The 13,309-nt window shown below is 43.8% G+C and overlaps 1 protein-coding gene across 11 annotated transcripts in view; it reads right to left on the minus strand.

The window, feature by feature from the left end:
• Nucleotides 1-1,356: 1,356 nt before the first annotated feature.
• The window catches only part of CAB39L (calcium binding protein 39 like), a 67,994-nt gene continuing 56,041 nt past the window's right edge, over nucleotides 1,357-13,309 (minus strand). For 9 of the 11 annotated variants that reach the window (XM_080612270.1, XM_080612265.1, XM_080612260.1 and 6 more), the window contains 4 exons: nucleotides 12,495-12,554; nucleotides 10,911-10,976; nucleotides 10,036-10,179; nucleotides 1,358-3,052 (listed from right to left, as the gene is read on the minus strand). In XM_080612270.1, the coding sequence (XP_080468396.1) occupies nucleotides 2,873-3,052; nucleotides 10,036-10,179; nucleotides 10,911-10,976; nucleotides 12,495-12,554 (450 nt within the window). In that variant the 3' untranslated portion in view covers nucleotides 1,358-2,872. Of the gene's footprint in view, nucleotides 3,053-10,035; nucleotides 10,180-10,910; nucleotides 10,977-12,494; nucleotides 12,555-13,309 lie in introns of all 11 variants that reach the window. The other 2 variants (XM_080612269.1, XM_080612268.1) reach the window with 2 other exon arrangements.

Raw genomic sequence — 13,309 nt, forward strand, 5'->3', positions numbered from 1 at the left:
AGAGGCTCAAGCAGTCTTGACATCCACATTTCTTGAAGGCCAGAGTCCCGCATCTTTCTGCTGGGTTCATCCCTGCTGGTGTACATGCCGTTACGGAAAAGGGGGGGCTGCTGCTGCTTCTGATCGCATTTTTCTCTTTTCAGCACAAGCTGCCCAAATCCCAGGACAGAAGCTTATGGTTCAATGATTCCTGGCACTCTGCTGTATCAAACAAGGTTTTACGAGTGGGATTGTACATAGCATGTTGGCAGAGTCTCATCTGTATGACCCAAACCTTCCTGAATACAGGGTGGGGACGGGAACGGAGAGACTGCAGCCCAAGCATCCTCCAGCTTCCTTCTGTCTGGGGACTACAGTCTTCTTCCCTGTTCTCGCGCCGATGAGCTGCAGCTCCCCCAGGTATTAATTTCAGAGGAATTGAGAGTTCCTGGTAGGAGCAGTCACTTAGGGAGAACCACCATGATTGAATGCACCAAAGGAAATACAGAGTTCTATCATTATTCCAAAGTTGCATTAGAAAAGACCTCATTTTCATTTAATTAGGGATGCGTCCCCACCTCCTGTGAAGTATTATTATAGTGCTTAATTTCATCTTTACCATTTCTTTTGCTTTTTCTTCTTGCAAAGAGCTAAGCAAGTTGAGCTTGGGGAAGACTCAATTACTTTGAGGTGTGTTGGCAATACCTAATGCAGGACTGGCTTCTTGTGTGATAAGCTGCAAGGGACCTAGCCCATGCCACTTTACTGTAAGACCACTCCTCTTCTATGCACACAGACCCCTTTTTCAGAAGCCCTCCTTGCCACTTACTCCAGTGTGAGTCTGATGACTGCTCACACTGGGAAAGGCTGAAGGGATGGAGCCTGTTGCTCTGTGCCCTGTTGGCCACATCAAACACTGGGGTGTGGGTGTAACATCCCTCCCCATATTACAGCCAGGCTTTGATGTCTTCAAGCGTTCTTCTGTGCCCAGACCACGCAGACAAGAGCAGCTCACAGCGCTGACCACCCTCATAGATGCACTGGGCACCTCTGTATGGGTCACACTCACATTCTCAAGGGCAGGAATTTCCCAACAATACACCATTAGACGCTTTTCCCAAGTGTGGGCTGGAAGCCTTATGTTCTCGTGACTCCAGAGGCTGAGGCAATGAACACGTGTCTCTGTGTTAATCCAGCCCTGGAGACCAGATCCACTCCAGGAGCTCAGAGCACAGCCAAGCGCCCTTCTCTTTCAGGCTCCAAATCCCAGAGGATCAGACTTAAATGACTACTCTGAGGTCTGTGATTCTGGAGATGGTCCTTTATCAACCTGCTGATAGTGAGCACTGCCCAGGGGGCTGGGAGAGGACAACAGTCAGGATAAGCTGGACTGCAGCCTCGGTTGCAGGCCCCGTGCCAGCCAGGGCTGCAGATGTGATGCTTGCAGAGTGCCGTAGCTCTGAAGGCAGTGCTCATCTCCTCTCCATCTGCTAACACTGGCTGTCAAAGGAGAGAATGAATTTAGCACTGTGCAGTCTGGCTATCCAGAAAAGCAAGAGGAGAAAAACCAGAGACAGAAACGAAGGTGATCAGTAATCATGCTTTTAATAGCTTGTAAATATTATTATTCTTTTTAAATTCCAGGCGACTAGGATGTAAATTTGTTGTGTATATCCGACATCCCAAAAAAACAACATCAGTCGACAATCTGCTCCGTTTCATCCCTTTTCTAAAGCACATAAATTGATGTATCACTCACCCCAATATACAACAATGAAAAGGTCTTGTTCTGTTTTTGCAGTTCAGGTCACCTTTTTATCTGAAGCATTAGCTAGAGGTTTAGCTCGGTAACTGTCTCACAACAAATAGGAAAACTTAAGCTGTCCAGAAAAAGTCAAGAAATTTCCACTCCCTGCTCTCAAACTCCATTTCCTAATAAAGCATCACTGTAACATTTTCATTTCAAGACCCAAAAAAACTCTTCAAACACACCTGGGAAACACTGTTTGGACCACAAATCTTCTTAAACTTAACTCACTAACAGTGCAACAGTTTCATCTTCTACAACTTCAGCGCAGAACCTGAATTCACATCAGGGTGAATAAAGACAGCAAACACCAGACTACAAGTGGCCTTTGGTGCTAAATGGCCTCCTGCACTGGTGCTCCACAACAGCACTGTGTACCTGGGGCTGCTCCCCATCAGACTGCTTGGGAGCTGAGGGGATAGCACAAGGTAGATGGTGTACAGAAAGGTGAGAGGCAGGCAGAAACAGCTCACCTGGCTGATGTCTTCCCCCATTCCCTGGCACTGAATAGAAAACCTCTGATCTAAGGGAAAAGAAAACCTTAAAGATGAAAGAACACAAAAAAAATAAAGCAAAAACGTGAGCTCTACTGCTTTTTTACCTACCACTGTTTTGACTATAGAACCCGATCTAGAAGTGCAGCTAACTCCAGAGACAAACATACTCTTTCACAGTCTTGTGTGTGTGCAGCACTAGAACAAAGTCACAGGTGCAAAGGAACAACGTTACAGTCCTCAGAAGACCTACTCTGTGCACTCACCAACAGCTTGAGTTTGCTGATAAAGTTAAGCAAAGAGGTTCATTCTTCTTGAGCACAAATGAAAATCCGTCAAACCAGCTCCTATTACAGCAAGATTCTAAACTGACATAAATAATTATAGTCTCGATTAAAAAGAATATATTATTCTAGATTTTTGGTTTTTTAGTTTTCATGTGAAACCCCTACAGTCTTGACATCTAGGAACAAAGACAAAATAAAAACCAGGCACTTGCTGTGCCTTCTCAAGCACTATTGTGGCATTTAAGGGACACACAGGAAATTAACAAACAAGATTAATGCCTACAATGGAAAATGAGAGGAGTTCTTCATGCTGTTGGCTTTTTCAAGTCTCGAATTTGCTTAATCAGGTAGTTCTTCTCATCGGTGAACTGTTCATCATCCGTCCTCTCTTTCTGGAAGTTGCTCAGAAACTCAATTAGCTTAGGTTGGTTTTTCAACAGGATCTCCACAATAGGCTGTGTTTTGTTTGGACTGGCCACAAAAACCTAACATGAAAACAAAACCAGGCAAAGTGAGACTCAGAGAGAGAGAGGAACATCAGTCACAACATCCCTGTCAGTTATGTCCTAACAAGTCAACTGAGTGCTGGCGGGCAGATACTCTGCTGCTACACACCTTTTCCTCTCTCTCTAAAGAGGAGTTACAAACATGTTGGTTCAACAGCACACTGAAGCAAAGCTGTGCCTGTGTGTGGCATTGCTTCCCTTTAATTTTGCTCTTTGTCAATGAAAGCGTTTGATTGTAAACCCAGCTGCTGAGAGTGAGCCATCAATTCTCAGCCTCTTCCACATGCAAGACTTAAATACACAGAAATTAATTACCAGAGTGGAAAAGCTTTGTGTCAGTACTGATATCGTTTCCATACTAAACCAGGCCTAAAATTAGACTTGCCAGCTTTGTTTTGGTTTGGAAAAGTATGTCAGAGGCTGTGCTTTCCTCTGCCTAATCCATTCATGGGAGCGTGGAAATTTCCAGCAGCAGGAGCACTGTAGTGCACCAGGCACCTTCGCTGCCCTCACCAAGCAGAGGAGGGTGGCAAGGCACGGAGACACAGACACAGATACTCACCTGGTGCAGCCAGCCCAGCACTGTGGGCTTACTGATCTTCTCTAACAGTCGTGTTTTAGGGATAAACCTAGCCATTCTCTCATTTCTCCTCCACAAATGCCTAAAGCCACAGGGTTTCCCAGCTCTGAACACGACTCCCTGTGCCACGACACTGTTTCTTTAACATTTTCCCTGCCTTACGCACCGCACCTGCTGACGACGGGAAACTTCATGCCACTTGTAAAGGCCAGCAGTGACAAGCTCTTCCCGGGGACCTCAGGATGCTGCGGGGATGCAGGAGGGGCAGCCGGGATGCGGGGCTGGCAGTGGGAACAGGCACAGCACAGCCCTGGCCACCCCAGGAGGGGCTCCTGTGTCTGCCTCGCATGGAGGTTTCCATGGCTGGACAACAAAACACCGCCCCAGCGCTTGTGCAACAACATAAATAACTCCAGTTATTCTCTACTCAACGAGAAGAAATTAAGGATGGACAGGACTGGAAAACGTCCAGTTTTCCTCCAAGCCTGTCCAAACCAGAATGAAAACAAACATCTGCTGACAGTACAGAACGGCACGTTGTCCAGCCGAGCACAGGCGGCACCACCGCCTGCCTGGCCCTGGAGCTGCTGGCTCCAGACATAGGGCTTTTCTGCAGGTTCTTTTATTTCTGTGGAGACTGTCCCCACATGAAAACCTGGGCCAGGTCCAGCTGCGCAGGGAGGAGCTGTGTTACATGATGAGGAACACGCACGCACCATCCCTGGGGGCTGTGTTACAGCCACTTGCCCTCAGAAATGGTAAAGCCAGGGACAGGATTCAGACTGGACCTACTGTTAAGGTTCATACCCTCTGATTAGGGGATGTTATACAAATGGTATGGAAAATGTCCCATGTGGGGAATGTGTGAAAGGAATGGGGCTCGGCACACATCCACAGTGCCACACTAAGTACCTCTGCCCAGACTGGGATGAAACATTTATTTTGTTTTATTCCATGAAGGTGAGGTAATGCATCTACTCTTAAACCCTGGCATCCTGATGACACAGGAGCCTATGCTTTTGTCTCCTCTGGATCCCTCCTCCTCACGTCACTCCTAGGAGTCCTTGCTTCAAGGTGCTTTTCCCTCTGCTCTGGGGAAGGAGCTGCAAACTCTGCCACGCTGGGTGAATGCTCCCAGGCCTCAAGTCTTTTCTGAAGTTTTCCTTGATCTAGTGGCCACATCTATCAGTGGGGTCAGACAGCCAGTTCACAACTCTCCCTACACTTGATGGACTGTCAGTAGCTGATTGTTCTGTTGCTGCCTGCAGCATCTGAAAGCAATATCCCTCCTACGCAAATAACTTTGACATACTGCTATTGATGCATCGGTTCCCCTTAGACTGGGGAATAAAAGGGGTTTGGGATGTAAATCACTGCTGAATGTACTTTACAGCTTTCCAGCCTGTGCCTTATCTAGGAAACCCGAATCTTGAAGTTGTATGGGTACTAATGTTTGGCTTTAGCTGACACTGTGGTAGTTCACGCTCTCAGTTCAAGCAGCCCCATGATGCAGCTCCTCATGTGCTGACCTACTGCTGCACCACACTGATGGAGGCTGGGTACTTCCGGGATTCAGACTGTGATAAGCCCCCAGCTGTCTGGACAAACTTTCTTTGAGAAAAGCAGTACGTAAGCCTGCAGGCAGGGATGAGGATAGTAACCATTACACATCCTCATTAAAAGGTTTTAATTTGGAGTTCAGTCAGTTTCCCCCTTGTGACCAGGAGAAAACCATCACCTACAGTGGCAGGATCAACATCTTCAGAAGCAGTCTGATTACGATGCAAATGGAATCCTCTAAAGAAGGCCTGACCTTGAAGTGCTGAACATCTCCCTTCAATGAATATTAGATCTCTTTATAAAGACAAGTGAAGGCTGACTCTCAAAATTAAGAAATTTAAATCATTCCTCTTGTAAAAGCTACCTGGTCTGCAAACAGAACTGGAAAGGTTTAGTGGTAAACCTAGTAAATACCAGCGTTTCACATAGGCCACTCAACTGGTATGACTGTAGCAAAATTAAAGAACTTAGTTCAATACATCGCATCCTGTTTATCTTCCTGCTTTATTATTTATAGATTATAATCTTCTCCTTGCAAAACTGTCAAAACTGCCCATGCAAACAAAGATCATCTTGACTGCCAGTCTTGCTCAGGGTCGACAGGGACTTGTGAAGAGACAATGTTAAAGCACAAAAAAATTCCTGAAATGTTATTCAATACTTCAGTTAAGCAAACAAAATCAATTCTGCCAGTATCAACTCATCAGCTTCACAAAGCCCAGGAGCAGGACCACCATGAGACTTCACTTTTAAAAGAGCCTTCCTCATTCAGAACTCTGTATTGTCACAGAGGAGGAGATAAATCCCTGACAACAGAAATCATTATTAATGCTATCTGGGACATTTCTACTAAAGTTAAGTTTAACTGAAGCTAAAACACTTCAGAGAACTTTGTTTCACCTATGGTTTTATTATGAAAGGTTGGATGTACCAGCGCACTTAATTCAGATAGATGAGACAGAGACCCAGTATAGAGTACTCATAATCCCAACTCTAAAAATAGCTGCTTCAGCACAGTTCCATCTTGTGAATATTTGAAAAAGGGCTAAAAGGAAAATCAACTCTGAAGCTTCAACAGTTGTCCAAAGTGGGATTGTTGCCCTCTTCTCTGTTAAGTCATATACTGTATTTCTTCAAACAAATGTCAAAATCACTTGATTGCAGAATCCAACCTTGTTGCTGTACAACTAATAACCAGGCACCACCACCCTCTGGGATTATAGCAGAGCAGAAGTAATTACAGAGGTTGGATACCCTGGAGTGGGTACTTTAAGACTTACTTCTGGGGTCACGCACAGTCTTACTCTGTCAGGAAGCTGCACACAGAAGTGCCTTATGGTTCATGTTACTTATAGCACAATGCTTCACATAACACTTCTTGCCCTTTGAACTCTCCAGCTAAGAAACAGAGAGGATACATCCCCACAAACGTGGTTCCAGCTTCCTACCAAGAGGGAACTGTCAGTATGGTCCAATTATGTGAGACCATTTGCAGAGCAAGCTGCAGGAGGTACTTCTGTAATGGGCACAGAAGAGAACGGAAACACGAAACTAAGGTCACAAAACATAGTGTACCCATTCTATTTTTAGATCTTAATAAAATGTATCTTGCTAAATGTCTGCTTAAGAACAAGTAAATTGCATAATCCTAATTCACTGCTACAGGGTGTTTTCCTCAAAATAATCTAATTGTTTACGTGAAAGCCAAGAGAGCTTGTGACTAGCCTTTAGTTGTAAATGTGTAAGGTCAAGAGAATACCTGCACCACATTCACATATGTCTGAAAGATCTGGTCTCCCCTACAGGAGGCAAACTCAAAGCAGGCTTCAGTAATAACTGTCACAAATCCACTATAAGAACTGGAGAGCCCTTCCCAATATTTGGTCCTCAAAGTGTGCAAGCTCAAGACTGAGACCTCTCCAATGAAATCAATGCAGACAAGAACTGGTGACTCAAAAGCCTACAACTCTAGGTGACCCCACTGGATCGTTTATGGAGGAGGAGGAAAGGGGTGAGGTGCGTTAGCTTTTCCTGATGATTAAACACTGGCTAATCCCCATACATACACTGTCTGGGACATCCAGCTTTACAAAGCAGTCATAGGCCTTTAGGATGGTGGCGCAAGGCAGAAGCTCCATTTTGCTTAGGCAAAACAAAGAGAAGGAACTGGAGCTAGGAGGAAGATCAAGCATCTCCTCAGTGGAGAACAGGAGGCACTGCAAGCGGACACTCTGTCTTCAATTTCCCACTCAGAGCATCCTGGATAATTAAAATATCCTCAGAGCTTGAAGGGATAATGGCATTTCTAGCCACAAAATGTTCCTGCACAATATTTCTGCACTAGAGATGCCCATCATTTTCATCTCTAGCTTACACTTTTGAATCTTTTAATACTTGGAAATTGCCTCAGGGAGGTGAGAATCACATGCCTTTCTGGAAGGGGGGTTCAGCTGGGGCATGGGAGTGTTGGAATCTAGATGCTTACAGAACAAGCCCTTTTTCATTTCAACTGTGTCTAACTGGTGATACCTCTAAATCAGGTAACTTAAACTCAAATCTTTTGGCAGATCAGACAGAGCAACAAGTATCCACTTCTCAGCAGACCATTAATTTCAAATCTCTGAGGTCAGTCTACTGTAATTTCAACCAGCACTGCATAGGTATTTTGCAAGCACAATTTTAAAAGGCAGGCACAGTTTAAAATTTATGAGATTAAAAGCTGAGGGCAAGATTCCTCCCTCAGTTACATTAGCACGGAATTATTACAGCTGACAAGAGCACCAGGTTGAGAGACACTAACCCAGAAACAGGAGGCAGGGACACTATAAAGCAGGGCACAGCCAGCCAAAAGTGTTTCCCTTCATTCTCTTAAATATTTAAGGATTTCCTTTAGTAGTTCTCAAGGAGTTTAGAAGAAGTGAAATTGGAGGAAATCTGCCTTCTCTAACATGCTCTACAAAGCTAATTCACAACACAGTTTTCCAATAACATACCCTGTAACTACTCTGCCCACTGGAGAGAAGCTGAATGCTGCATCCTGCTAACCCAGATCCTCACTGAGGACCCCAAAGGGGAGCTCTGCTACACCTCTACAGTTACTCTAGTGTGCTGCTGGTAGTTATAAATGAGCAATTTCCAGCTGATTGGGTTCTGCTCTGAGTCTGCAATCTCCCCACAACAAGCACTATGCATGTAATAGCACGAAGAATGCCATGGCACTGCTTAAACGCTGCTGATGGATACCACATCGGAAAAACCCATGGAGGTTAGTATCCAGCCAGAGTCTGGCCCTTTGAACTGAAGACACACAACATTACCACCACACACTGTTCATTTTGCTGGGCACCCCAAGGCCTCAGCATTATGTCCACATGATAGCAATTTCAAGTGGTCAAGCAAGGCTGAGTCTACAATATCTCCACTCTAACTGGAAATGGGACGCAAAATACTGGAAAAGGATAGGAAGGAAGGAATGGGAAGGCAGAGTGGGAGCAACAGCAATGCATGACGTGGTTGCACACTGGAGTCCTTTCAAGTTAATCCAAAACCTTTCAAATGCCTCTTCAACTAAGCAACATCAGCTGTTCCCAAGGCCCATCATTAATTCAGGAACAGCGACTCATGGGTCCTACATAAAAATCTAGCATTTATTCACAGAGTGGCTTCGAGAGCCCAATCCTCTGATCTCTTGCCTTCATAGGCATCTTAAAGGCTGCAAGTGTTTGGAGCCTGACTTCTCACTTATCTTGGAGCCACATACCTTCTGATAAGGAGTAGAAGTACAGTAGTTCAGCTGACTACAGAGGAAGTCAGCAAGGGAACAGCTTACCAAGCTGCTTATTTCAGGAAGGGATTTTGTTTTTTTAATCCTCCTTGAAGCTTGTTTTCTTAGAAACTAAAAGCTTTTTGGAGAAGCTGCACATCATCTAAGCCTCCTCACTGAGGATCTGAAAGCTTTTTTCCAAATCAAAAATGGCAGAAGTACAAAACCCAACAAGTCACCCTGAATTTGTGGAGGGTAATGTAACCTTTTTCCAATAGCATGCCTTCTGGTGGGATCTGGTATCTTTCTTAACCATCTTGGCGAAGGATATCCTTACAGGCTTAATATTCCTCTACTGAAAATCATTAACAACTCTGTTTATATAGTCTGAAATTAATGTGTTCATTTCAAATTAAAGGTAGTTTTGCATAACGACAATCCAATTCACCCTGTGTCCCAGAGCAGAGAACTTTTTTGATAGGAAAATGGTAAACTTTTCATTTATTAACATTTATCACCATAAGAAAGGACACTGGTTGGGTCTGGTAGTTGTTTGAGACTGCATTAATGATCACTGCAAAAGGACAGAAGGATTAAACTAATTTCAAGCTCAGATTTACCAAATCTTTTTAATACCTTTAAAAGCAAACTGTGTTCCCAGTGATGCACAGCACTGTTAGTCTTAATGGAGAGTTTTAAGACTTTGGTTTTTAATATTTGCCCAGATAAAATGAGCTAAGAATTTGGGGAAGGTACCGTGGATACTACCTAGAAGCTGTGTATTTTGTTACCTGTAGCATCCACCTCATTGTTAATTGACTGACCACCCTGAGCCCAAAGCAAAACGATGCTGCTTTGATCTCACTTGAAGGAAGGCAAACAAAAATCAGAGGCTGAGTGATAAAAAGGCTTCCAATGAAGACATTCTCAAATGCTGGAAGTTACTGTAAACCCCAACCTTTGCCTTAATTTTCTCTGGGCTCTCTCTTGCCCACCTTGAAAGACACTTTTATGAGGAAAAGGGAAAGTCTGCCACCTCTGCAGCTCATACTAGCTCACCTTAAACACGTGGAATGCTTCAAACTGAATGTTGGGGCTTTTATCTCGCAGCAAGTTCATCATCAGCTTCAGATTTTCTGGTTTGCTGATGTATTTTGTCATGATGGTGAAGTTGTGTCGGTCTAGAATCAATTCACCCAGCAACTATAGACACAATTAAAAACAGAACAGTTTTTTAGGTTTACCACTTTATTTTTGAATGTAAAGAAAGCAACAACATATTTTAATGCTTGCCTAGGAGGTTTCAATGTCACTACCTTTAAGAAAAAGTAACTAGACTTGTTACCATGGAGTGAGTTACTTTATGCCCAGTAATGCTCATCTTCTAAATACTACAGAGAGGGATCCCACATACAGACTGGGTGTAAGAGGAGCTGGTGAGAGCCAGTTAGGACAGAAGCAAGTGCAGTGCAGCTGTCCCACAAAGACACCTTCAATTAACACGCTTATCTGGTCCCATCTGCAGCTCATATCAGACATGGTTGCTGTAGCAGCAAGCAGCACCAGACAACCGGAGTGTGAAGTGTCCCTGCCCATGGCAGGCGGGTTGGAACTAGATGATCTTAAGGTCCTTTCCAACCCTAACTATTCTATGATTCTATGATTCTCAAGTTCATTTTAACCTACGTTCTGAGTCAAAGTGCAGATTTGAGGTCGGAGAAGAAACGATAGTGTTTGTTGCATAGAAATGGCCCAATGCTTCACCAGAAATCCAGGAAACAAAAGACACAGTGAGCTCTTGTGTATTGTTAGAAGAGCACTTTGAACACTTATCTCTACTTTTGTTAGAGTGTGGCTGCTCCATTGCCATATATGCATCCTGCATAACATGGAGTTCAAATTTAGAAGGAAAGTGCTGAGAAACTTGACTTTACCTTTAAAGATTGTCTCTTTGTTACATAATTCTCAGAATGAAGGAGTTTTTCATAATCCTCAAAGATCTAGAATAACAATAAACACAAAATGCATCTGATTCATGTCCAACCTCCCTCCTCCTGGTCCTTCCCACCTCAGAGTAGCAGCAGAGGCCACAGTAGTGCCACCATCTAACATGTGACTGCCCTGCCAGGCCCAGCTCTCGTGGCCTTTTGTCTTGGCTGGTTATCATGCAGTGAATTAATGCCCAGGAACACTCCTCTTCCAAATACCACAGAGGGGGATACCACATATGGACTGGATGTAACAGGAGCTGGCATGAGCCAGCTAGGACAGAAGTAAGCCAGTGCCTGTACAGTCTTCTCTTACAGGAGGGTGAATCTGCTGCCAGGACATGTGGGTCCAGCACATAACGTCTACTCATACTGCACTCATGACTTGCTCTGTGAACTCAAAACAGGTGATGGCGCAGCTCAGATTGGCATATGCCAAAAGCTCCTTTGGTGAGGTGCCACTGATTAAAATTGCTTGCCCAATGAGGGTCACCAGCAGCTGAGCACATGCTGGCTTTGCAGGATTGGGACAAGGCAACCTTGTGGTCCAGAACACTGAGAGAGAAGTCTACAATATGTTCAAACTATCTACCAAACCAGCAAAAAAAACCCCAACACTGCTGTCCAAGATCATCTAATATATATGCTCCCTTCCGCAATTTATATTTAAAAGGTTAAACATTAAATAAATGCAGAATGGGGACTGGTCCAATGTAGCGCTTCAGTATTAAGAGGAAAGATTGGCAGAGACACTGATTTTGCTCCAGTTAAGCTGCATTTGTGACTCAGCAATAACAAGCCTGATCTTTGTTTAAACTTTCTGGTAACCAGAATGAAAGAGATAGTCTTTGGCCCTTTCACACTGGCAATGAAACAAAGAATAACTCAGGTAACATGAGAATATAACCCACAGTGTAATTGCATGATCCGTATCAGTCCAGTTTTGCTTGATTCCAATGGAATTTTTCTGACCTACATTTGGTTCAAAACTGAGGCAAAAAATTAAAGTAAAAACCAGCAGCTAACCAAGGGGCTAACAGCCTTAGGATGGCAAGAGGCACAGTCACACCTTAGTCCCCCACTTAGGTACCTGTCATTTCCAGTAATGCTAAAACTTCTCCCAGTAACTCTTTTCCTGTGTCCCAAAGTATTGTAAATAACACCAGTATGGCTCTACCAGTGCTGGAATATCACAAAACTGTTTAAAAACATGGGTTTTTTTAATCCCATGGCCTATTTACATACAAAGCTTACAGTTCCATTTACATATGAGGAGATATGAAGCATGCAGAGAGGAATAAATTTGCTTTTAAACTGCGAGTTCTCCTGAAACCTTGGTGCATGTCCCCAGGCGTGTGCAGAGGGGGATATTTCAAATGCCTTGTGAGGATTCTGCTTTAGTAAAAGCAGTGTTTAGTTCTGCAGCCCTATGTGACTATTTTACCTGAAGCATGAACCCCTCTGCTATTGAAGGGGCACTTTTTCCAGCTAAGCATGAACAGAAAAAATTCTTGTAGCATTTATACTTACTGCATCATAATTTTGTTCCAGAAATTCTGCTACCAACAATTTGTGTCGTGTCAACAGGTCCTGTGGAAAAACAGAGAAAGGTTACTTGAGTGAGCACGCTCATTTAATTGCCCCTTGAGTCTCCAATCCATGTTAGCATTTTTTTACCAGATCCTCTTTTAGAAGATATTTACAATATGATTTCTATAGTCAGAAAGCATTTAAAACTAATACTGCATTGTGTGTCTAGTAGGATTTTAAGGAGAACTCAGTTAATGCTAACAATCAATATAAGACTATTCTGACACCCTTTCTTTATATTCCTTTTTCCTTCCACTTTTCTTAGGGTCATTGCTCATTGAGCACAATACTTACAATAAATTGGGGTAGGGGAAAGGAAGAAAGTATGGAGGGACCTCTTATGGAGGGACCAGCTATGGTCCCAAGGCCAAAAGTGATACGGCTATGCTATCCCATAGCCACAAACTACGCTAAGCTGAATCAACTGCTATTGCTCATCTACAAGAATATAACAGGGAAGATTTAAATTCAACCACTGTATAAATACATTTAGTTATTTAAAGCCTAAAAATTGGGTGCCAATCTAAGCTAACCATCCAGGCTCTCCCTCCCCAGAAAGGGCTCTCAGGGAAGTGGGATGAATTCCATTTGCAACTCTTTTTCTGCCCAAGGTGGGCTTCCTGATACAAGCAGTAGCATATTAGACAGCTGGATTGGATGCCTCCCATGCTAAAAGGCCAACTAATTCAAATTTAAATTAAAGCAGCCTTCCCCACAGAATGGGAATGCTGGTGCTCAGTCACAGAGATGCAAGT

This window comes from Psittacula echo, assembly GCF_963264785.1.
Source record: "Psittacula echo genome assembly, chromosome: 3".
Lineage (NCBI taxonomy): Eukaryota > Metazoa > Chordata > Aves > Psittaciformes > Psittacidae > Psittacula > Psittacula echo.